Source organism: Centropristis striata, chromosome 1 (genome assembly GCF_030273125.1).
Source record: "Centropristis striata isolate RG_2023a ecotype Rhode Island chromosome 1, C.striata_1.0, whole genome shotgun sequence".
Lineage (NCBI taxonomy): Eukaryota > Metazoa > Chordata > Actinopteri > Perciformes > Serranidae > Centropristis > Centropristis striata.
This window is the reverse complement of record NC_081517.1, coordinates 29,699,631-29,723,009: the sequence shown is the minus strand read 5'-3', so window position 1 is coordinate 29,723,009 and position 23,379 is coordinate 29,699,631. Positions and strand designations below refer to the sequence as shown.

The 23,379-nt window shown below is 38.7% G+C and overlaps 1 protein-coding gene across 3 annotated transcripts in view; it reads left to right on the top strand.

Annotated features, from left to right (window-relative positions):
* Positions 1-23,379, top strand: part of ndst3 (N-deacetylase/N-sulfotransferase (heparan glucosaminyl) 3) — a 49,577-nt gene that overhangs the window by 5,180 nt on the left and 21,018 nt on the right. For all 3 annotated transcript variants that reach the window (XM_059337528.1, XM_059337545.1, XM_059337537.1), the window contains exons 3-6: positions 10,733-10,820; positions 11,773-11,927; positions 13,574-13,759; positions 21,534-21,662. In XM_059337528.1, the coding sequence (XP_059193511.1) occupies positions 10,733-10,820; positions 11,773-11,927; positions 13,574-13,759; positions 21,534-21,662 (558 nt within the window). The remainder of the gene's footprint in view (positions 1-10,732; positions 10,821-11,772; positions 11,928-13,573; positions 13,760-21,533; positions 21,663-23,379) is intronic.

Here is a 23,379-nt window from a genome sequence, read left to right as displayed (position 1 = left end):
GGAGGAAAACAGGGAAAAGAGTTGGAGGGAGGGAGGGGAAGGTGGAGTATGGCGCCTAGGGGAAGAGCTAGCAGCTAACTTTGCGATTTCAGAGAAACAAAATGCTGAAGGGAAATGGGGAAGCAGAGGAGGGGAGCAGGGATATGGTGATTTGTAGCAGCCCTCCCCTCAGAGATGGAGAGCCTCAGGTAGAGTTGTCAGATTACAGTTTGAACAAGGCGTTTTTTAAGCGACAAGTGTGTAAATCACGTATGCCGATAATCACGTGCATCGACTAATTTATTACACTGTTATCTTGTCTAAATGTCTCATATTTTTGGTACTATGATTAGTAAATACAGCTGGTTAGTCTTCAAATGGGCTCATAAAGTGTCGTTGAAAACTGTTGAAAGGATGGCCGTGTGTCAAATATATGTGAAGGTGAAAATATGTTTCTTTAGACTGTTGAAAGTGATCAATGCATGTGGAATCTTGGGCTTTATTTAATCATTAAAGCGAGATGGGTGCTTGAAGTTGAGGGTGTGTAAAATCGCTGGGGTCTGATGATCCGTCTTTGATTAAATTCGGGTTCGGAAGAGACTGACTGATGGTCATGATGACATTATAAAACAGGCTTATTCAAGAAAATCTACATTTGAGTAGTCATTTCTTCCTTGGTTTCATCCTTACTTTAAGACATCTAAGAGTAACATAGTCTTTTTATAAATATTCTTGCACTACAGAAATAATTTTGTAATAAGCAAACATCCGCTACTAGACAAATATATGGCGGTGAATCATTAGGAATGACACACAAATCATGTGAAAATGCAAATCACATCTTGTCCCCAGTGTTTCAAAAACAGCTTCTGTCTAACACTGCATCAAAGTATCTACCAGGATGTGTTATTGACCAATTAGTAGGACAAGGCATGAGTAGTGCCAATGTTAGAAATCCCATCTTACCTCTGTAAAGCCAACATTCAATCTCCTGCTCTCCCCGAGAGAAGAAGAGAGGGGACTGAGACAGAGAAAGAGAGAGGCCAATTAAAATGCCTCCCTCCTTCTCTCTGCACTCTTCATTAGTCTCACCCCACGAGTTCATCTGGTGACAAACAATACCTACACCCCCTCCTGTCTGCACACACACTCACACACACAGCTGTATTTCCTCTATTAAAATGATTCACAGGGAGGCACCCCATGGATGACATTTCTCAAAATGAGGGATGATGCCAGTCAAAAACTCCCATCAATGATTTGCACGTGCCGGTACTTGTGTTTTTTAATTCATGCCTGCAGGTTTTCTCCTCTTGTCTGCCTCAGAGTGGTCGTTAGGGAGGTGTCCAATTCTCATCTTCAGATCCCACTTTATCACCTCCTCCTTTCTCCCCTTCCTCCTTCTCCTCCTTCACTCACCTTCTTCCTCACCCCCCTCCCCGCCCCAGTCATTGATCACTATCTCCGGCATATTTGTATTCCTCCCTAAACCTCTCTCTCAGCTCGTTCCCACTCTTTCCCTGCCCAAGGTGCTTTGTGAAGAGGTGTCATCTAAGTAGAGGGGACGCACACACATGTGAACACACACACACAGAGAACATGATCTTGGATATTGGCTCAGGTATATAGCATTTTTATGCATTTCTGTTCCATTCTCCATTTGTAGGTGCAGGTTAGTAAGTGTCCAGTAATGGACTGTCAGAATTTTTCACATTTATGTTGCTGCAATCAGTCTCTTGTACTCTTGAAAAGGAATAATTGGGTAAATAAGACTAAAACATGCAGTTTCCAAAGAGCCACTGGGGCAGCTGTTGCACTTTCATTGCTTTGTTTAATGTGGCAAGTCAAATAATTACTACTTTCATGAGTCCTTATAAGCCATAAAGTACCATCAGGCCTTAAGGACGGAGCAGGAATTCTGTTCAAACACCTTATAGAACTGGAAGGTTGTTATCCTCCATATAAACCTAAAAACTTAACGTGTTTTTTTTTACATCTTAAACTTAATTAAATCAGATTGTGATAATTTGCTTATCAATTGAAAACTATTCAAAGACAATATATTTAAGCTCTTAAAACCCATCTGCCCATCCTCAGGTAAGGGTGGGGTAACCACAAAACTTTTTTTAAATTTAAATTATGTAGTTTCCGTTGGGTTTTAGCCACAAGAAACTAGAACAAGTTATTTTTCAAAAAAGGCCTCATACATGTATTTTGGCTTTACAGTTCTTCTGTCTGTGCTGGTCTAACCCGAAATATTCCCCGACCCATAAACCTACTCAGGCAGGTGGGTTTTAACAGGTTAATGCTCAAACTGATTCACTTTTGTAGAAAATTCTGAATTTTAGACATTATGTTTTTATTTATGTTTTACACAACATCCCAACTTCTTTGAAATCTGAGTTAAACAGATAATGAGACATTTTATCGCAAGGCTGCTTGATGAGGGCAAGCATCATGACTGCAATTATTTTTTGCGTCCTGTATTTATTGGAGTGAAGCAGAAAGGTGTCCCCTTAACAGTGCATTTATCCAATTTAAAAAAATAAAATTCCATTGAAAAACAAATAAAATACTAATTGTATAACTTAGATGTATAAATCAAATAATACAATTATAATATATAGTAGTTGAAATAACAATAAAAAAAATGGCTATGCTACAACATTAGTGTATTTCCAAAACCTGCTGAAAACTATAAAACATGTATTGAGCAGATGAAAGCACACCGTTATAAAGGAAAAGGGAGCAAAATGTGGCACAATTGTCAATTTATTTCAATTGTTATTATTGGAAGCCAAAATTATAATTGATAATAAAGTTTGAATAATCTCCAAGCCCAAATGTATTTTTATCCATCTATATACATTGTAGTTTATTGCATAGAGGAGTAGAATTGTGTTTCCCTGGTCCTGGTGTAAAACAAAACAATGAAGGAATGAATTTCAGGTGCACACAATAAGATACAAAAACAGGGTCAAACATATAGTGCGAAAAACAAACATAAAGTGCAATGATAGAAAAATATAATTAAATAATAAGTGGTGTAAGTAAGTTAAATAATTGTAATTATAGGGTAGAGACTTTGAAAGTAAGTAAATATATACACGTCTAGGCTAAAGAGTTTATTCTGTCCTCATGATCACTTTGGTCTGGCAATAAAATCTGGCATAACACTGGAAACCAAAAAAAAAAAGAAAAAGAAATTTCACAAAATGGCCAATTTTCAGACTTCAATGAAATTTTTGGCATAACAGCCCGTAATTTACTGAGCAGTCCCACTTGGAGTTAATCTTTAGACTAATTAAGTATGATGCATACAATGCCACTTAAGTCAATGGAACTGAGCTCATTCCATATCCGTTTATTACTTTGCCAAGTGCTATTACATAAGTAATGAATAAAAGACAAACAGTGGAGAAAAGATTTGAAAACTACTGGAGGCAGACGAGGAAATGGGAGAAAAGGAGACTGTTTTTTCTCCTTTGTTACATGAGGCGTACAAATTACTTTTTTTTTTTTCAGCCGATGTTATTCATTTAAAAACGGGGCAAAGCCGTGCAAAGGAATCTTAGGTGATAGACCTCAATGGGTTTTAAAGTGACAAAGTTGCAGGTGGCAAAGGGAGAAAAGGAGATATGACATATAAGACAGCAGAAAGGGGAAAGATATTGCTTCCAGCATGATGCGTCCTGACATCTGCTCTCAGTCGCTCCCCCTGATCTGGACAAGTGAAATGATCAAAGTAAGCCCTTCGGGGACAGCGAACTTTAACAGTTACACTATTATCTAGAAAAAAGGCTGATACATGTTTATGTATCAGGGGTTGTCATTTTTAACATAGAGTACAAAAATGACAGTCATGACAGTGTCATTGTAATAAAAGGATCTGTCAACAAGAGAATTATCTTAATAACTTTTTAGGTATAATTAATTTTTTTTCGTCAGTGCTCTTGTTTTTACTCCAAATTAACTCTGAGAAAGTGGCAGCGTGCCATGCATTTTCTCCCACAAAATGAGGCAGGTTTTGCGGTCACAGCAATCACTGAAACTCAAAATCCTTCAGGAGCTGCCAAGTAGAATTTAGTGTAAGTATAGCGATGCCAAAGCAATCACAAGTACCTTGGATCCGTAAATGCAAGTGAATAGATGATTTTGTAAAATGCTCCAATAAAAAACGCTACACTGACTTGAATCTGACAAGCGAGACTGGAAGTGAGACAGAAGGGAAGAGTAAGCAAAAGGAAGACTGGCATTAACTGGTAAAGTGCTCTTCCTGCTCATCAAATAAAGATGCCTGACCCACTTAAATTTGCTGGTCTAGTGTTCGCATTACACGCAAAAATACACACACCTAGACGCAAACACACTCATGTAGATGAATCATGAACTTTGACCTGCTTCGCACAGGAATTAAACTCTTAATTTTCCTTTTCCTCTCGACACACCTTCACATCTGGTTGTGCATAAAATCTCACTCGCAAAGTTATTTTATAATTACTTTTGTTTTTTTTAGATCTCCCAGCCAGGCTTCAGGCTGTGAAAAAGAAAAGAGAAGAAACAGTGCAAAGGCGAGAATGACAGAATGGGGATATGGTGGGGAGGTGGTTGGTGTAAAGGGTTTGTGAAAGGCAGTGAATGCCAGCTGTCCAGATGCCTGTCTCCCATCTGTTTGAACCCCAACATCTAGCTGGCACCTCTTCTAGTGCTTACCACACACTCGTTCGAGAACACACAAACACACACACACACACACACACACACACACACACATACACACACACACACACACACACACACACACACACACACACACACACACACACATACACACACACACACACACACACACACACACACACACTGTCGCTCTCTCATACACAGAAACAAACTGGCATTGCTTCTGACACTAGCTGTGTTAGGCAGCTGTGGGATTGGGCACAGAAATGAGGGCTATCGCTAACCGCTAATCCATTTGTGTGTTTACCTTCATCACTAGGATTGTCAAGATCTCTCACATGCTACATAGTCCCACCTCCTGCTAATCCAAATCCCCCCTTCTTTCTTATAAAGTATCTCTTATGGCCCATTTTAAAACCATCTCCAGCTTTGAGCTCAGTATCCAGTGGACAGATTGGCTCCATATTGCTCAAAGTCCTTCATTCTCCCGGATCTGCTGCCGTTACCCTCCGAAAAACAGCAGAAAGGGCCTTCATTGTCCCTCAGAACCAGAGTTAGGGTTTTGTCATACGCTCAGTGTAAGTGTTTCTGTCCAAGAAGTGCATTCCCTTTTTATTACTGGGCATAGTTTGTACACACAGTTCTGCCTCCTCATGATGATCAACAGTAGTGCTCCCTTGGCTCTCTTGTTGTTGAAAATAGGCTTTCTGAGAACAACACTCACATCTTTGTTTGAGGACAGTAAACTGCCTCAAATTGAACAGCACAATGTTTCTGATTTATAATTTTTGTTCACTCCTGTGGTAACAAACCGTCACATTATTCTGTGAATCCAAATTAATCCTTTAAAACACCAAATTCACACCAGCAAGTCCAGTGTTCTACCAGGTAAAATTAATGTTTTTGTATAAGGAGAGCGGTTGCTTTGAAGAGAGCATAGATGGATATAACAGCTCCAGTTCTCTGTCTGACGTCAAAGTAAAGCGGTGAGAATATTCTAAATATAGCATACACTTAAACTGATATTGATTTTCATTTAGGTTGGACTTTTTAAAGGTGGCTAAAATATGTTTTGCTGCTGGCACCATCCTCAGCAGTACATTGCTAATCTTCCACACGCCCCTTTCATACTGTGTTTCCGCAAAAATGCAACGATTTTTTCATTTATACTGATTCCGCAACAGCAGAATATTGGCGTTCGTTCACATTGCAATCCAGCATTGTGGAATTAAGTAGTCCTGTCATGTAATAGAGCAGCTGCAGTATGTGTAAAATAAGCGACAGCAGCGACAAGTGAATTCAAAACAATAACGGTGGAAGAACTGCCCGTCATGCTGTTTTTTTGATGTAGAGATTCTACACTCAAGCAAAGTTGTTCTGCACTTGCTTAAAATTATTTTGATTACTGTCGGACACAAGTTAGTGGCATGTTTCAGATGATACGGTCCACTTCCTTTCTTATTAGTGTTGGTCACATAAATAATGTCACATATTTTCTGTCTTGCTGGCTCAGTCGGTTCACATTGATCTCACCTCTAATGGTCATGCTACTTAACGCCTCTGTTACTACCTCTGAAGGTGGTACAGAGCCGGGATCACTTGCTACCCCCATCACGCCTCTGGAACGGCATGTTCAGACTGAAGGCGAAAAGTCAAAGAGGCGGAAACACTGACTTTGGAGAGGTACCTAATACAATCCCACTTCCAAAAATCCAAACTATTTTTTCACACTTTTACAGAACTGCTTGTCAATTGGTTGAGTGCCATGATGCCGCTCCCCCCGACACCTTTCTGACAATCTGACATTCACACTCACTTCTTGCAGTGATTGGCCAGATGTGTGGAGGTGAAGTTCTCTCTCTAGCTTTTTTTGAAATTCCTTACACAGCTATTTATGTCCCTTTTCATGCGAACAACCAAGAAAGACACTATGAATGTGTCCAATAGAGACTTTGAAATGGGTGCCATGCCATCATCCCCATATTTGCTTTAACAATATCATGCCAACAACAAAGTAGTTGTGTTCTAAGCTTATTGTACTCTAATACGTTACAAAACTTACAACAAAAAAAAGCCACTGATAACTCACTATTGTGAGTAATGCATAATGTATATTACGATGACGTCCAATATGATGGTGAAAACATTGTGTTTCTGTGGTGTTGTGTTGCGCTGCACATTTCCAGTGACACTTGTGAGGTGCCACTAGTTGCCATGCAACCAATAGCTTTCCACAAGTTGTCATTCCTAACTTGAAAGGTGATTATTAGGGATGGGCAGTTCAACATGCTTTCAAAGTAAGCTATTAAAAGGACCGAAGATTATTAAAATATAATGCACAAATTTCATGTCGTGATCATGAGGTCGCACAATATGTTTCTGAGGCTTCACTAGAGGGGCATTATAGAAGAAGAAAAAATCAAACGGTTTGTAAATGTTGAGAAATAAAACCCTTTTTTTTTATTATTTTACATTATGTTACTTGTCAGTGGTGTCTCCCCTGGCATTATACTTGTCACTCAAACTGAAATGGAACCAGTAAACTCTAAAGTTTATCTTCAAAGTGTAGCCTATGACATAACACATCTCTGGAATGGTTTGAAAACCACTTTGCAGCGACCTGAAACTCACTTTGAGAAAGCTGATCCATCACTGTGAGCAATTTGTTGCCTGTGAAAGTTTCATAATCAGAGCTGCGGTTGTGAACAGAGAGTGTTTTGAAAACTCTCCTTGTTTGTGTGTTCTCTCTGTAAGATTTGAGAGTTGGCTGCTGAGCAACAACAACTTCTTCAATGTAAGAATTGGTCAAGTTCACATTGCCCCTTTAATGTTTGCTTTTCCGTGTTCTGGATTTGTCAGCAATAAGAGCTTTAAAAATGGTTCTCTGCTCGCACTGGCGTGACTGAACACTGAAAAATAATAAAAAAGTAAAAAAAAAAAAAAAAAGTAAGAAATAAAGGTGATGAAATGTTCACTGTGATAGTGAGAGGAATACAACATGCAAATGCACCTTTTCGGGTCATTTGTGGCTCTGAGTATCACCAAAAAAGTGTAATTTGCGTTGCTCTTCTGTCTTCTGCTATGGATGTTAGGTAGCAGAATACAAATGAGGTGTTTAAACTAATAAACTGCACACTTGGACACACACCTACGCTGATTCTCAGATACCAACACATGCGTTAATAATGCATTTCGACCAAGTGCATCGGGGAGTGTATATTGAGTTACAATGCAAAGCACTCAGCTACAAACTTAATTTAATACTTATATCTTTGTAGCCACACATTTGCCTGTGTGTGGATAGGCAGTGTGTGTGTGTGTGTGTGTGTGTGTGTGTGTGTGTGTATGTGTGTGTGTAAGATGTAGAGGATGTCATAACAGAGGAGACAGGGGATCAGATTAGGGAGCTGTGCACATCTGTCAGCATGCAGCCATCTTCAACACCATTAGATTAGAGCTAATGAAGACACTGTGTGCATGTGTCTGTATATTTGTTAGTTTGGGACACACACACACGCAGAGGAGAGAGGGTGAAAAGAGAGAGAGTGCCTGGAACCGATTCCTTGCTCTGACATCAGCTGCTCAGGTCTCATAAATCAGGCAGGGTTCCTGGGGATCGATTAAAAGCAACATGACAAAGATTGGTAATAGAGATGTGACACGTAGTCCAACAGAAAGACCCAGGAGACTGAAGGATACGGGGAATTATAAGAGTTTCATAAATAAACAAAATATTTGTGGGAAGGGAGCAAACGGTGAGAAGTGCAACGATAGCAAGAAGACGAGGTGGGAGAGTGCAAGAGACGGAGCAAGGGGAGAGCGTAATATAAAAAGGGAGAGAGAGCGATCTTTCCTCCATGCTGCTTCAGCCTTCCTTTCAAATTAGAGCAGCCCCGTCTCCTGAGAATGTGACATTTTCACGGAGCAAGCGAGGGAGAGATGGAGGTTCGGAGAAGGGTGGGGGGGTGGAAGACAAATGGGGAAGGGGGGCAGAGAGGCGACTGCAGGTTCTCAGAAGTGGGAAGATAGAAGAATAGAGGGAGAATCAGAAAGAAAGAAAGAAAGAAAGAAGGCAGCAGCAGAGGAGTGTGGGGGGGGGGGGGGGGCAGGGTTTTACTTGGTAGTGTTAGGGATGGATGGAGAGAATGATGAGAAGGGAGGAGTGTGTGCGGGGGTTATTAGTCCACCCTCCAGAGGCTACTAATGCACTGACCTTCATTAACTCGCATTACTGTCGGTGTGTGTGACTGTGTGTGCGAATGTGCAACTCTCTTTAGTTAACACTCATTACAGAGTCTTTGTTTAAAGGCCAGTAAACTAATGAAGTCATTAAATAAGTGGAGAAAATCCTGATTCAAGTATTGAAATGGGAGACTGAGGTAACTTTAAGGACAGCCACTGGAACACTTAGACACACATATAAAACAGAACACAGTGATGAAACACACTGTTGCAGCATGTTGGCGAATGCCATTTTCAATACATAGGATAAACTCTGATGAGTACATGCAGCCATCATTATAGTTCTCTGAGGAACAGGATTTCAGGGATAATTATTAATTAATGATATTAATGGTCATAGAGGGCTAATTCAGATCGACGTGGGGTTGTATGAGGGACCAGAACATAGTTAGTGCATTACATAGCCTGAACAAGTAGGCAGGAGGCCGACACATAAGCTAGGTAATGTTAAAAATGGGGTAAGCAGCCAAACCCAATTTTAGCCATCTTAAAAAAGGACCAGGTAAAAAAAAATGTATGTCACTTTAATGTGTCAATGTGCTATATTCAGAATATTTTCACTGCTTGACCTTGCCGCCAGACAGCCCTGTTTGAGTTGACGAGCAGGAAATGAAACATTAATCTACGCTCTCTTCAAAGCTATCAGACTCCATAGACATAAACAGGAATTTTACTAGGGGTGGGTAAAAATATTGATTCATCAATGCATTGCAATATATATTTTTCCCAATTCAATATTGATTCATTAAATCCTCTGAATCGATTCAACCTCCTGGCCAGTGGGGGCGCCGTGAACTTTTGTAGTCTAACTGTGCACAACGTCAGCAACTGAAAGCAGCATGGCTAATTATAAACAGTCTGCGGAGATCATAAACATAGTGATTGTGAATTAACGACATCGCAAACTGTGCACAGTGTCCGGTGCTTGTTGTAAACAAACAGAGATCGCTAAGTGAACACCTCCTACAGCAGCAGCACATACACACTGTACTGCTACAGAGCTAACTGTAGCTAACTGCCGCTCTTCTTAACAAGCCGGCCTCTGGCTCGTTAGCGGTTTGTTAAGAAGAGTAAGAAGGAGTCGCTGGATTTATCTCCAGTCGCTTTCTTGATAAATACTCGCTAAATTTAGCAAAAATTAGCTAAGTTGGGAACACTGCTTTGGCGGCTTATACAAAGTGTTGTTGTCGTGTAGAGTACTACGTCACATCCCGCTTAGCGATCTATCCAATCGGTAGCCAGGCTGTTTTCAGGGGTGAAAAAAGACCCTGCTCTTCTAATCTTCTTGTGCTAATGCTTTATTTTCAGTTATTTTATTGCTCAAAAATGTTATGTGAGTTATATCACAATTGCCAAAAGAAAATAAATATAATTTAAGTTTACATGCACTTTACTTGAATGTTAATACAGTACTGTAATTTTTTTTTTTTACTTTTGTAGTCCGTTTTCAGTATTATTGTACTAATGCTTTATTTTCAGATGTGTTTATTGCTCAACAATGCTATGAATTATACCATGGCTGTTCATATGGGCATGAAAATAAATAATTATTTGAAAATGATCAATAGGTACTCTGATTAATTGTTTGTGTAATTCTACTTATTATTGAATCGATATCGAATCGAATATTCTAAAGACGAACTTCATATTCTGTGCACCGTAGGGATGTGATTCTGTCACTAATGTTTGTTTCATCTATCTATCTATCTATCTATCTATCTATCTATCTATCTATCTATCTATCTATCTATCTATCTATCTATCTATCTATCTATCTATCTATCTATCTATCTATCTATCTATCTATCTATCTATCTATCTATCTATCAAGGCTCTACTTGATACTCAGAAACAGCTGCGTTCTCAGATCTCCAACTTTACCTTCAACCTGGGATTCTCTGGGAAGTTCTACCACACAGGTGTGTAGTGTTTATCTCCTTTCCGTCCAACATTTAAGAAAAGACATGATCTTTACATTTTATGTCGAGATGCTACTCGTCTAGTCTGGGTCAGAGTAGTTTATTTTTATGTGGATGTTTCACAGAATCAATAATTTTTAAACAAAGATTTCTACATAAACTTTAACAGCATAGAACACAATGTATCTATCAGCTCACTTTTTCCTGAGATATAAGATAAATAACAATTACTTTCTTTGAGAGGTCATATATTGTATTTGTGTATTATAAATGTTTTACTAAAAGGAAATCTAAGGCTGGCATTATTTGATTTATATATGTGCCTTGCAGTAAATCACCCAATATATATATATATATTACACTTAAAGTAGGAACTAAAATACTAAATAAAATTAAAAAAAGACTGAAAAAAAAGAAAAAGAAAAAAAAGATGAGCTTTCAGAGTAACCAATCCCACACAGTTTCTAAAGCTTTATTAGTTATGGAGTAATATTCATACAAACATATTTTTTGATGATCTGTTGTGCATTCTAAGCTCTGTTTTTCCAAGGACAGCTTTTATTGATTTTCTTGTTAACATATCTGAATCTGCAGCAAGAGAACAAATTATTACGATACAGTGGAAACTAAATATAGACGTGGGACTGTGCATAATTATCCAGTAATTAGAAGAAATCTGATACAAAATAGAATTTGTTATTACCGTAGCATCTGTTATTGCTATAGCATGACTTTTAATCACCATGGCATCAGACCACCACCTTATTTAGCAACACGGCCTTATCACAACCCTGTTGCCTGGTGATACGCTAACCTTACCTTACCAGCAAGAACTTGAACACAGCAGCAATCCTTAATGTGCTCTGAATCTGCATGAAGCTTCCATTTGTACATGATATTCTCTGTCCTTTTGTCCTTGTATGAATGTGTGCGCTTTTTTAAATGTGTACAGGGACGGTGGAAGAGGACGAGGGCGACGATTTACTGTTGAAGTATGTGGATGAGTTCTGGTGGTTTCCCCACATGTGGAGCCACATGCAGCCTCACCTCTTTCACAACGAGTCCTCACTGCTGGAGCAGATGGTCCTCAACAAGGAGTTTGCTCTGGTGAGAAGGATGCACACGCACACACACACACACACACACACACACACACACACACACACACACACACACACACACACTCATTTCTTGCAGCTGTCTATTTCCTTGCTGCTTTCTTCTTCTTGTGTGTCCTTTTAATCATGCTCCCTTCCCATGATTGCATTTTCTTCAAGGACGTCTGTTGCACTTAGTAATTGTTTTTTTGTTGCTGCAGCAGATTGCAGACGTGATGTTTGCAGGTCGAAGCGTTCTAACCATATGCACATATGCACAACAGTTTCTAATATACGACAATTTAACATTGTGATACGGTTGCAATTTTAAACATGTTTAGGCACCAACAATACTTGGTTAGAATAAAAAAATAAAATAAAAGCATCTACTTCCGTAAGTAGCTGCTTAATATGTACATGACGTAGAAAGTGATGTAGAATGTGATGTAGTTAAATACTGAAGTTAACTCAGGAATATGAATTAAAACAAAGAAAACAGCAACAGTTACTTTTGGTTTCAAAGGGGGCATGAATACTGGTCTCTACCAGTCCATCAACCTCAATATCCTCCATACGTGGACTTTGTCCTTCTTTATACCACAGTCTAACACGCCAACATGCATCATTATAAGCTTCCTCCTTGCTTATGATTATAAGATGATGATTAGTTATGTACAAATTATAGTGCATTACTTTTCAAAGACACTGTAAATCACTTTTCCTGTACTGTGTCTTATCTGTTGTTAAGGTCTAAAATGTGTTTTAATTTCCACAAGCCAATGCTGTAGGGGATGCACATGAAATACATTGACACTGAATGCTCGGCATATGTGTACAACATAAAGTAGAATTACACTTTCTACAGAACATAATTGCTTAGTCAAATCACTTGCATATGAACATATTTAAGATGCAGAGTTGGTAAAATGGCTGTACTTTTGGAACAAGAATGCTTTGCAAAATGTACCATCATGTACTCATTTTCTAAAGCAAAACAAAACAAACAAAATGTAACATCCCTGTTGGGGAGTGATGCACTTATTTTGATGGGCACACCTGAGCCCTGTTAATGTTTCCTGTTTAATCTGAAGTCCACAAGGTCGAACGCTTTTGTTTTGTTTCCTGTGCTTTGTTAGGATGTGAGTGAGTGAGTGAGTGAGTTAAGGTGGTTTGTGTGACCCTATTGGAGCGCCATATCACACATACAATGCAGTGAGGGGGGCTGGTTCATGGTGTTGAAGGTGAACGTGATCATAAAGTGTGATCCCTCACCTTTATTGTACACACACATACATACTCCACTCCCTCATCCCCTGACCGCTGATGCTTAGCTTTGACAGTGTGTGTAGGTGTGTGTCAGAGCGAAGGACAACACCATCAGTCTGCGAGATGCACCCAGCAACCATCCACCCTCACACTCCCACACATACACATGCTCACACAAGCTATTTTTTTTTCATTTCCATCCTGAAGGCCAGCATCGTAACAAACACAACACAAACCACGCGCTTCTTCTACAAGGTCAGGTTGTTGGGCTCATGTGTTTATGTCCCGCCTTGTCCTTTGTCAGAGTTGTAAATGTGCTATAACTTCTGTTTATGTATATAGCCCTCACATACGTGTCTGTCCCTGCTTATGAATGTCCTCCACCTCCAGGAACACCGCATCCCGGTGGACATGGGCTACGCCGTGGCCCCTCACCACTCAGGCGTCTACCCGGTTCACCTGCAGCTGTACAAGGCTTGGAGACGCGTGTGGAACATCCAGGTCACCAGCACTGAGGAGTACCCGCACCTCAAACCTGCTCGCTACCGCAAGGGCTTCATCCACAACAACATCATGGTGAGGAGACATAATTAATCAGATTTCTGTGAAACGCCTCAGGGGTGCCTCAGGATCTGCGCAAATGCACACATGTGCAAATGTGTGTGCTCATCCAAATGCACATCCATTAATGCACTTTAACTAATTGACATGTTTCTGCACAAACGGGAAAAATGATTAACACATTCTCCACCACCTACTGGGCGTTTATTATTGAATATCTATTTTTAATTCTAATTTCAAAATAGATTTCAGTCTTTTCACAGTTACCCATGAAGTTGGAATAACTTTGTTTTCAGACACAATTCTCTATTAATTGTGGTTTCATTTTCATTGTGATATGTCTAGAAGAACGTTTTGAGAAAATATACACTTGATGTGAATAAATCACATAGTCATAATCATTTCATGGAAAGAGGTAAAAAAATACATTATTTATTCCAACTTCTAGAAAACATCTCTATGATTATTCAGCATTTTTATAATCCTAATTTCAGAAAAATTGGGAAATGTAAATAAGAGAAGAATTCAGAATTCTATATATACAATAAAACAAGAGTTTGACAGTTTGGGCATTAAATATTATGTTTTTTCAATTGATTATATGTCCAAAAGGGTAAGCAAATGATCACAAACACCATATTAAACATTTGGTAGGATAATGAAATGGTGACATTCTGGTAAATGTATCCATTTTCTGTGTTGCTGGGTTGGAGATGTGTGTGAAGCATCCATATTTCAGAATTTGTACCTTCTTTGAAGCAACATCAATATTTAAATGCACAATATGTGAATTCTGTCAGAATCTGCCATGAGGGCTCTCTAAGTCAAAACAGTAACAAAAGAGTTTCACAATGGCCCAGCTGTGGCCTGTAGCTCCTGCAGTCAGCTTCTCCCAGGTTGGATTCCTTCATTGTTCATCATTCAGGAGGTTTTTACCAGAAGCCGAATTATAAGCAGAGGTCTCAATACTCTCCACAACAAACAGACCTGGAGAGTTAAACCGATAGAAACACAGAATAAAGCAGTTTCAAGTTAAATCTGTATTTTTCTGACACTGTTTGGCGGACACCTGCTGCAAACGTTTGCTCTGCTTATTTCTCTGATAACTTCAGAACCAGATGTCTGGTGACTGAAATCTTTCATGCAGTTTAAATATATAGTAAATGGCTAGTTCTCAAAAGTTTATTGTAAAAATGTGACTTAAAAAGTAAATAAAAAACATTCTGTAGGGCTGGAGATAGTAATACTTTAGCTTGCTTTTCCACAGTGGTTCCCTAGACACAAGTACCTGCTGCTGCTGCTGCTGTGTGTAGACACATTTTATAAAATGTGTTGGCCTGGCAGACAAATAACAGATGTGTGTGTTCTCTGACAAAAAGAGGTGAGACAGGTTAGTCAGATAAACATGATGAATAGAATTTCTCTATGTTATCATGTTTTTTTTCTTCTTACAGTAACAGATCATTGCTCATGCAGAGGTTATAAATTAAGCTTAACACTCAAAGTATGTTATATTGTGTCCTTGCCTGCCAGGAAGGAGAAAAAAAGCTTAATTCACCTGAAAATAAAACCGTGAATTGTAAATTCCTAGAGTTGCTTCATCAAAGCTTGAATGCAGAATCATTTAGTCACAAGAGTCTGTTTGGATTCTTTTATCTTACTTTGAAAAACTGTTTTTATCTACTGTCTCTTCGTTCAAATAAGTGTTTGCTGAATAGTAAATTGTGTTCTGATTGTTTCTTGCGGTCTTAAACAGAAAATCAATGAGGCTGTGCATGGTGTGTAACCTCTGTGCAGACGCGTGCATGTGTGTGTGTGTGATATGTATTCTTTGACCTCGCCTCACCACGGCTCTATGCTGATTTAATATTTAACGGCTTCCCAAGGCGGCTAAAGGGGTTATATTCTCTGTGTGTATGCATCTGTGTGCATGTCTATATTTGTATATGTGCAGGATGTTTATCATAGAATAAAGATCTAGTAATGAGAGCATTTTTACACTTTCATGCCCCAATAAATAATTCATCAGTCACTGTTCGAGACAGCAATAGAATGAAACTTCTGTCGCCCATTCCACCTAAGCAAGTTGTCTTTGTCCCTCCCTCTGTCTCCCCTCCTCCTCTTTATTCACATGTCAGTCAGGCTCTTTGTCAACGTGCACAACTGCTCTCTTATTGACAAAAGAACCAATCACATCTGACACCAAAATTACCAGTCCGTGTTGTTCTGCTGTATTTGTGTCTTGAGCAAACAATTTGAACCGACAGTGATGTCAATTTCCTAATCAGTGCTTGAAGTCTGCTTTTATTTCTTGACATATTGTCACAGTGTCATAAAAGACAGCCACTTAATCCCACGTCCTTTCAATACAATAACAAGCAGACACTTTGACAGGCTATAATGTGTTATTATACATTATCAATAGTAAGGTATTGTGAAGCATCTGTGAATCACTGAGTTAGATAACAAGTCATTGAATAAAAATACATATTCAACATGATACATCACAAAGCAAGACAGAAAATAGGAGAAACAAACTGTGAGCAAAAAACAACTCGGTTTTGTTTTATACAAAAAGAAAACTTTTTGAAGAAAAGCTGAAGAGGAAATAGAGGCTGAAATAAAATGAAATCCCTCGAAAAATCAATCTTAATGATGTATGGAGCTGTTCTCACAAACATTGTGTTTGAAACTTTTGTTTTTATTGTCTTTCAAATAAAACTTCAAACAATAGTTTTCATAAACTTCAATACAAATCAGATCAGTTGTTGAAAGTTGATGATCACATTAAGAGTGAGCTTCCATTTTCCTTGCTCTGATAAAAAAATATCGTCAAAACAATCGTATATATATTTTTCCATATCGTTTCTATTACAATATTGGAAAAAAAGCGGCAGCTGAACTGCGTTACGTCAATATTTATATTATTTGGACAGCGTTTTATGTTCTGAACCCTGCGTGAATACTTTACTATACTATTTATAGAGTATTTATTTATTGAATTACCAGAAAACATCTTTTATCTAGATATGTATAATATACACGGTTGCCCATAAAGTTTGAATATTTTTTGTATAATTTTATGTTTGGAAGAGATTGATTTATAAAGTATTGAGAAGATATATGCACTTTACCTGTCAAGAATAAATCACATTGTCACAATCATTTCATCGAAAGAGGTAAAAGTATTTTATTCCACCTTTATGGACGGCCATGTAAATATGAAATAATAATTATAGTTTAATATATATATATATATATAGTTTAATTTAATAATAACTTAGGATAGAAGATGTTGGCCTTATCACCCAGCCCTTCTCTGGTGATCACGGGAAAGCCTGTACAGTTCAGTCAGTCGTAATTTGATCCTCTCAGGAAAAGGTTATGATGAAATGACCTCTAGGAAGTACAGCTGGACCTCAGGTCTATGAATTAGAATTAGCTACCACTGCTGGTCTGAGGTATCCAGTATTATTTAAAAGGACTAGTGTGTATAGAATGACCTTTTATAACCTCAAGGATACACAGCCTCATGAAACTTTACAACCACAAAGTAGAGACCTACGGCATTCAGAGGATGTATGGCTTATTGACAATAAGGCGGTTCCTCAGCCGTTACCAGAACAGAGTGATTCGATACGTTTTTGCAATAGTGCTCCTCAAGGTCTTGGTGTCTTAATATGGTATATTGGAATGCTTTCTGACCTTTTCTAAAATGATTTCTTGAGGTCAAAAATGGTTATATTTAACACTAAATCTGTGTAACATATAGTATCAACCACACAACTGCTGCAGTAACTTAATTTTGCAGGGGAATCATATTCATTCCATCATATTCTTCCACGCCTAGAGATTCAATTTATTTTGAGAATAACCATTTAAAAAAAAAAGAATTTCGTACCAACATTACCAAAATGTGCTCATAAAAAAAATGCAGCCTAAAGTTCAAATTAAATTCAGTAACAACTAAGCAAACAGCATCTGTTGATGAAGATCATGCTGTTGTTGGGTTGTTTTTTTTTTCAAATTATGTGGTTTTGGTTGCGTTTTAGCCACATGCTAAATAATCACAGCTGCAGAAACTAGAATATGTTATCATTCAAATTAGGCTTCATACATTCATTTTTCATTCATTCATTTTGGCATTAAAGTTTTTCTGTTTTCTGTGACCAAAATGTAATTTGGTCTAATCCTAAATCTTCCCCTACCACTAAAACTGTAAGGCAGATGGTTTTCAATAGGTTAAAGAGTTCAACTGATACTCTGTTTTGTCAATAGAAACTCTGAATTCTGAATGTGATGTCTATTTTTGCACCATAGAAACTGTGGATATTGTATCGTAGCCATTATTAAATACTGTATATTGAGACTCAGGAACAATGTGAAAGCAGTGCATAAACATTGTGAAGAGGTCCATCTGTTGCCCCAAGACACTGCATGCTGCACTGACTAAATAGCAAAGGGAGACTAGGAAAAAGACAAAACAAACTCAGAAATTAGCTCATGGATGAATAACAGTCTTTTGAGAAGATTTTTTTTGTGGTGCTTTGTGCGTGCAGAATTAAAAATTTTAATAATTTCACATTTAATCATAAATCACCTGCTGAGCTTTTAGATTCTCATAATTAATCTCGCCTCCTGACCTCTCATTAAGTTACACTGGCACATCACTCTCAACCTTCTCATTTCCCTCACCTTTCACATATTTTCACTTCCAATTTCTCTTGCAATTTTGGTCTATTAATCTCTTTCCCCTCTGCCCCTTGCTCCATCTTTGTTTGCTCTGAGGAGGACAGGAAGTTGTCTTAAGGCTGTAAAATTGGTGTTTGTGTGTCTCTGTCAGCAGATTGAGAGCCACCCACTGGACCCACAGTATCAGAACAAATCAGACTGAGATATGGGATTGTGTCTGAGTGTGTGTACGTGTGTGTGTGTGTACGTGTGTGTGTGAGTATTTCTTTTTAAAATGTACTATATCAGTTTGAGCTATAGCTCTGTGGATAATTGGTTTGGTGAAATAGTGCTGAGTGTCTGTGGCTCTGGTGGCCTTCTCCCTCTCTCTCTCTCTCTCTCGCTCTCTCTCTCTTTCGTGTGTGTGAGGGTGAGCGACTGCAGTGTTTTATAGATAAACCAATATCTGCGCTTCCAGCCTTTACTCTCTATTTCACACAGAGAAGTGCTCCACAAGGAGTTCACAATAAAGACCTTCTTCTTCTCTCTCTTCATTTAAGTCATTTAATGACCTAATGAAAAAGAGATTAATTAATCCTCTGTTTAACACTTGATCCAGCCCGCTGTTCGTCTTAATGCTTGTGTTGAGGACATTATTTTTGCCTTTTTTTTATAAATAGCATAGATCAGTGATTCCAAGTCAGGGCTTCTTGTAGCCGAGGGGATTTCAGGGGATATGTAGTTACCAGGGGATTCATTGAAATATTTTGGCTTAGCTCAATTAATTTGAAAAAACAAAAGACAAAAAAACAACAACAATTTGACAAGAAAACAAAATATCAATGTGTTTATTATCATATATTGAGTCAGCTGTCAACTACATTTTTTGTAATTGAGTGTGTGAAAAGTAGCTAGCTAGCAAGAAGTCAGAGTTAGCAAAACACTTAGCTTAAAGTTATAAGTAAATGCTTGAAAAATAGCTAAAAATAATGAATTCATATAGTTAACTAACTAGAAGTAAGGGATACATGACTGAAAAAGATAACTAAAAGTAATACATATGCAGTTGAAATAGTTAGCTTAGAGTTATTGTTAAATAGTTGAAATAGCTAACATAAAATGTTTCGCTTCTGCCACTAGTAGAACAAATGCAGACTTGACCAAACTCTACTAAACACAAACAGTTTATTTGTATGAAAGCAATTCGGGAACAATATTATATGGTATATGGTAAAATTTGAATGAGAAAATATTGTGAAAAGTGAATCTGATAGCGGTGCAGGGTTAGCTCTTAAAGAAAAGGTTGGGAAACACTGTCAGAGATAAGTTTAAGTATATATTTCCATCGGCTACAATACTTTTCTCTAACACACAGTGGATACTTTGTTAAATCTCTAACAATTGTTAGTATTACAGTTGAGGTAAGCTGATGATTCTGATGTTAAAATATAAAGCCGAAAACATCTCACGTCAATATGCCATTGCTGTTGAATAAAAATGTCTTTTTTTATGGTGAATTCTTGTTCAACTACAACTCTGTTAGATTTATTAGAAGCAATGAAGGAATCTGAGTATTTGACATGTGGGTACCTTCCTTTCATAAATCAAAGCATGAGTATGTTACTCACACAGGGCACCACGGTGTTTCGTGGCCAAGGGTGCTTGGTGCACCAGCTTGAGGTGGGATTAAAAGTAATCCATTATCGTCTCCTGCCGCTTTAGTAAACAACAAGACACCAAAATACCAAACAGGTGTAGGTGGGGAATAGTGCCTGTGGAAGACTTTACTTCACCAGTGCAATTCACACACCTGCATGAAAATGAAGCACCTCTATCGCTGCAGTGAAGTAATCTTAGCTGGATGGCTCTCCATGTCCTTTGGCAATTTGACTCTTATGTCCATAAGAGTTAAATTTCTACTGCAGCCATGTTGACCCGCCATTACAGGAAAGGCGCTGGTGGTGCTAATAACATTTAATGATGGCTCCATTCTATTTAAGTGTCCCCGTGATCCATGCCAGTGAGCCAGCATGCACAATACCAGAGTCAAACACCAAAATGGAACAGAGCCATTTTTATGTCCTTAATTACACCTGTGCTTTTTATCTTATCACAAGTCAAAATGCCAGCTGTGAAAAGTGTCTATTACTTTCTATGTGACTTCAACCATCTGTAGATTTGGCACCTGTGCTTCTCCACTGCGACAGGTAACTTTACCATATGCTGGGTGACGCTGCACATCAGAATGTGCCTGACCTGCCCTGCGGTCCGTTTCTCATATTTACAATCTGCCGTGTGACGAGCTTCAATCTATGCGGTGTATTTCATCCTTACATCTGTCATCTTTTATGCTGCTAGATTAATAATTTCTGGTATTTTAAGTCATCTTTGTTCATGCTGTGTCTTTGAAATAGCTGCGTGATCAGCACTTTCAAAACACCAACACACAGAACAGTTTCCTGTTTAATCTCAAATCATTGTATCACAGTGGTTTCACCTGCCACTTAAAGGGGAACATCAAAGTGTGTTTACAGGTGGTGGGGAGTGCTACTGCATATGTACAAAGTTGTAGTAAGCCTTTTGTGGCTTCAGGGGCAGCTAAACCAAATCTAATAAATGTGCTAGAGCTCTTATACTACAAGTTTGAAATGAAAAAATCTGGTGGTGTGGAGTGATAAAGAAGTGAGAACTCTGTAGCTCGCACTTCATCTCTGCTGGATGCTAGCACCTGGAGGCAACATTAGCTATAATGCACCCAAATCCATGGTTGTATAATAAGACACAGATACGGTGCCGCCGCTCAGCCTTGCTTCCAATGTTGCCCAGTGGTTGCTTTCCGTACTGCATTAGAAAACACCTGTTATAATACATTTGTGCCAAAGTCTCTGAACATACTGTCGGCAATTGAGTTGCATTGTGGGTAATGTAGGCAGGTTTTTTGACAAAGAAGACGAATGCATGGAATATAAAAGGTTCTGCTGCATTGATTTTGATGCACCTGTTAACCACACTTTGCTTGCTTGACAATTTGTTCCTTTGCACTTCCTCCACAAGCTGAACATATGAAGGATACTAACAACTCCTCCTTTTATCTGTATGTATGTGTGTGTGTGTGTAGGTGCTGCCCCGCCAGACGTGTGGTTTGTTTACTCACAACATCTACTATAAGGAATACCCTGGTGGACCTAAAGAACTGGACAAAAGCATCCGTGGGGGAGAGTTATTTCTCACCATGCTGCTCAACCCAGTGAGTCACAGAAACCACACACACACACACACACACACACACACACACACACACACACTCAAACAGATATACAGAGTGAGAAATAGCTCGGAAGGGCTGTTACTTTCTGTTTTGAATTTTGCAATTTAAAGAGGCACCAACTGGGTTTCCCGCTCTCTCTGTAAAGGTAACTTCCTCTCTGTCTGGTTCATTCTTTTTCATTTCTGCTTTATGTGTGTGTGTGTGTGTGTGTGTGTGTGTGTGTGCGCGAGCGTGTGTGTGTGTCTCTCTTTTCCTGTCAGGGGCTGCTTCTCACTGTGGAGCTGTGTTCATCTCCCCACTTTAAATTAGGTCACACCACAGGGGGAGTTGCTGTCACACACACACACACACACATCCTCCTCCTCTCGCTTACTCCTGCTGTGTGTGTCAGTTCAACTCGATTCTGCTTTGAATTAAGAAACAGAATTAGGTTTTGGTGGCAGTTAAAATGCTCGCATACACACTCACGTGCACACACACACACATGTAGTTATAGGTAGGCACAGAAATTCCCAGGAATTATCTCCAAACAATCTCTCTCACACTCACACACTCACAGGCACATGCATAAGCACATGCACAAACACACACAGAGGTGCTCATAGACCAGCAGTAGGCTGTATTGAAGTGTCAGGTAGGGGAGTGCTGAACTAGAGGAGCTGTCAGAACTCAGCGAACATCACAGAGTCAAGTGCAGCTTCGCACAACAACCCAATCTATTCCTTTCTTCTCTCTCTGCTCCACTTTGTCTCTGTCTGTCTTTCTTTTTGTTATTCTTTCTTCTTTCTCATTCTCCGCCTTTTGTCTCTTACCCCTGACATCCTTCTTTTTATTTGTTTCTTTGTTTTGTCTGCCGTTCTTCACTGTTTTATTTATTTAGATGTGTTTCTTATTCATGCTGTCTGTCTTCTGTGTCCCAGCATGTCAGTGCATCCCTGATTCTTCATTTGATGTTTTCACTCTCTTAAAATGATAATGATACATGGCAGAAAATATTGTATGGACTTGTTGTTCTGCTGTAAATTGACATTATTATAACAAAATAGGAATTTGTTCATTTCCGTTTCAGAAGAATTCTTAGAGTTTCTTAATTTTGCTGTTCCTCACGTTTTTGTATCAGGTCTCACCTTCCAAAAAGAAAAGAAAAAATAGTGCTTTGGTGCAGATGAAGTGGAGCGTTTTACATTTCCTCTGGCAGGGACAATAGTTTTCTAATACTGTAATAGAAAATGAACTGGGTGGTTGACACAGTGTGGAAAAAAAACTAGAGGGAATATAATTTTTCTGTTTAAGGGGGGATTTCTACGTCAGTGGGCAACGTGTCCTGGTGAATAGTCACCTGTGCCTGTAAAAGTCCTTCTCAAACCAACCACTTCAGCACAAGTCATCATGGCTGACCGAAGATACTACATACTGTTGAGGATGGTCAGTACTGTTTCTTAAGATTGAAGATAACAGAAGGGCCTTGTAAAATGGAAATACCAAGGTTTTCAATTCTGAAAGGGCACTATAACCTAAGGTTATTCTCTTTTACTGGAGATTTAAAAGGAGGTACATTAAAATATGATAGAATCTTTCACAGACATGGAGACATGCAGTCGGTAAAAATGACTGACATGTAAAGTTTGATTGAATTGAATAAAAATGTGTTTCTATGAAATGTATGGACATTAATCCACCTCATTTTTAACACTTT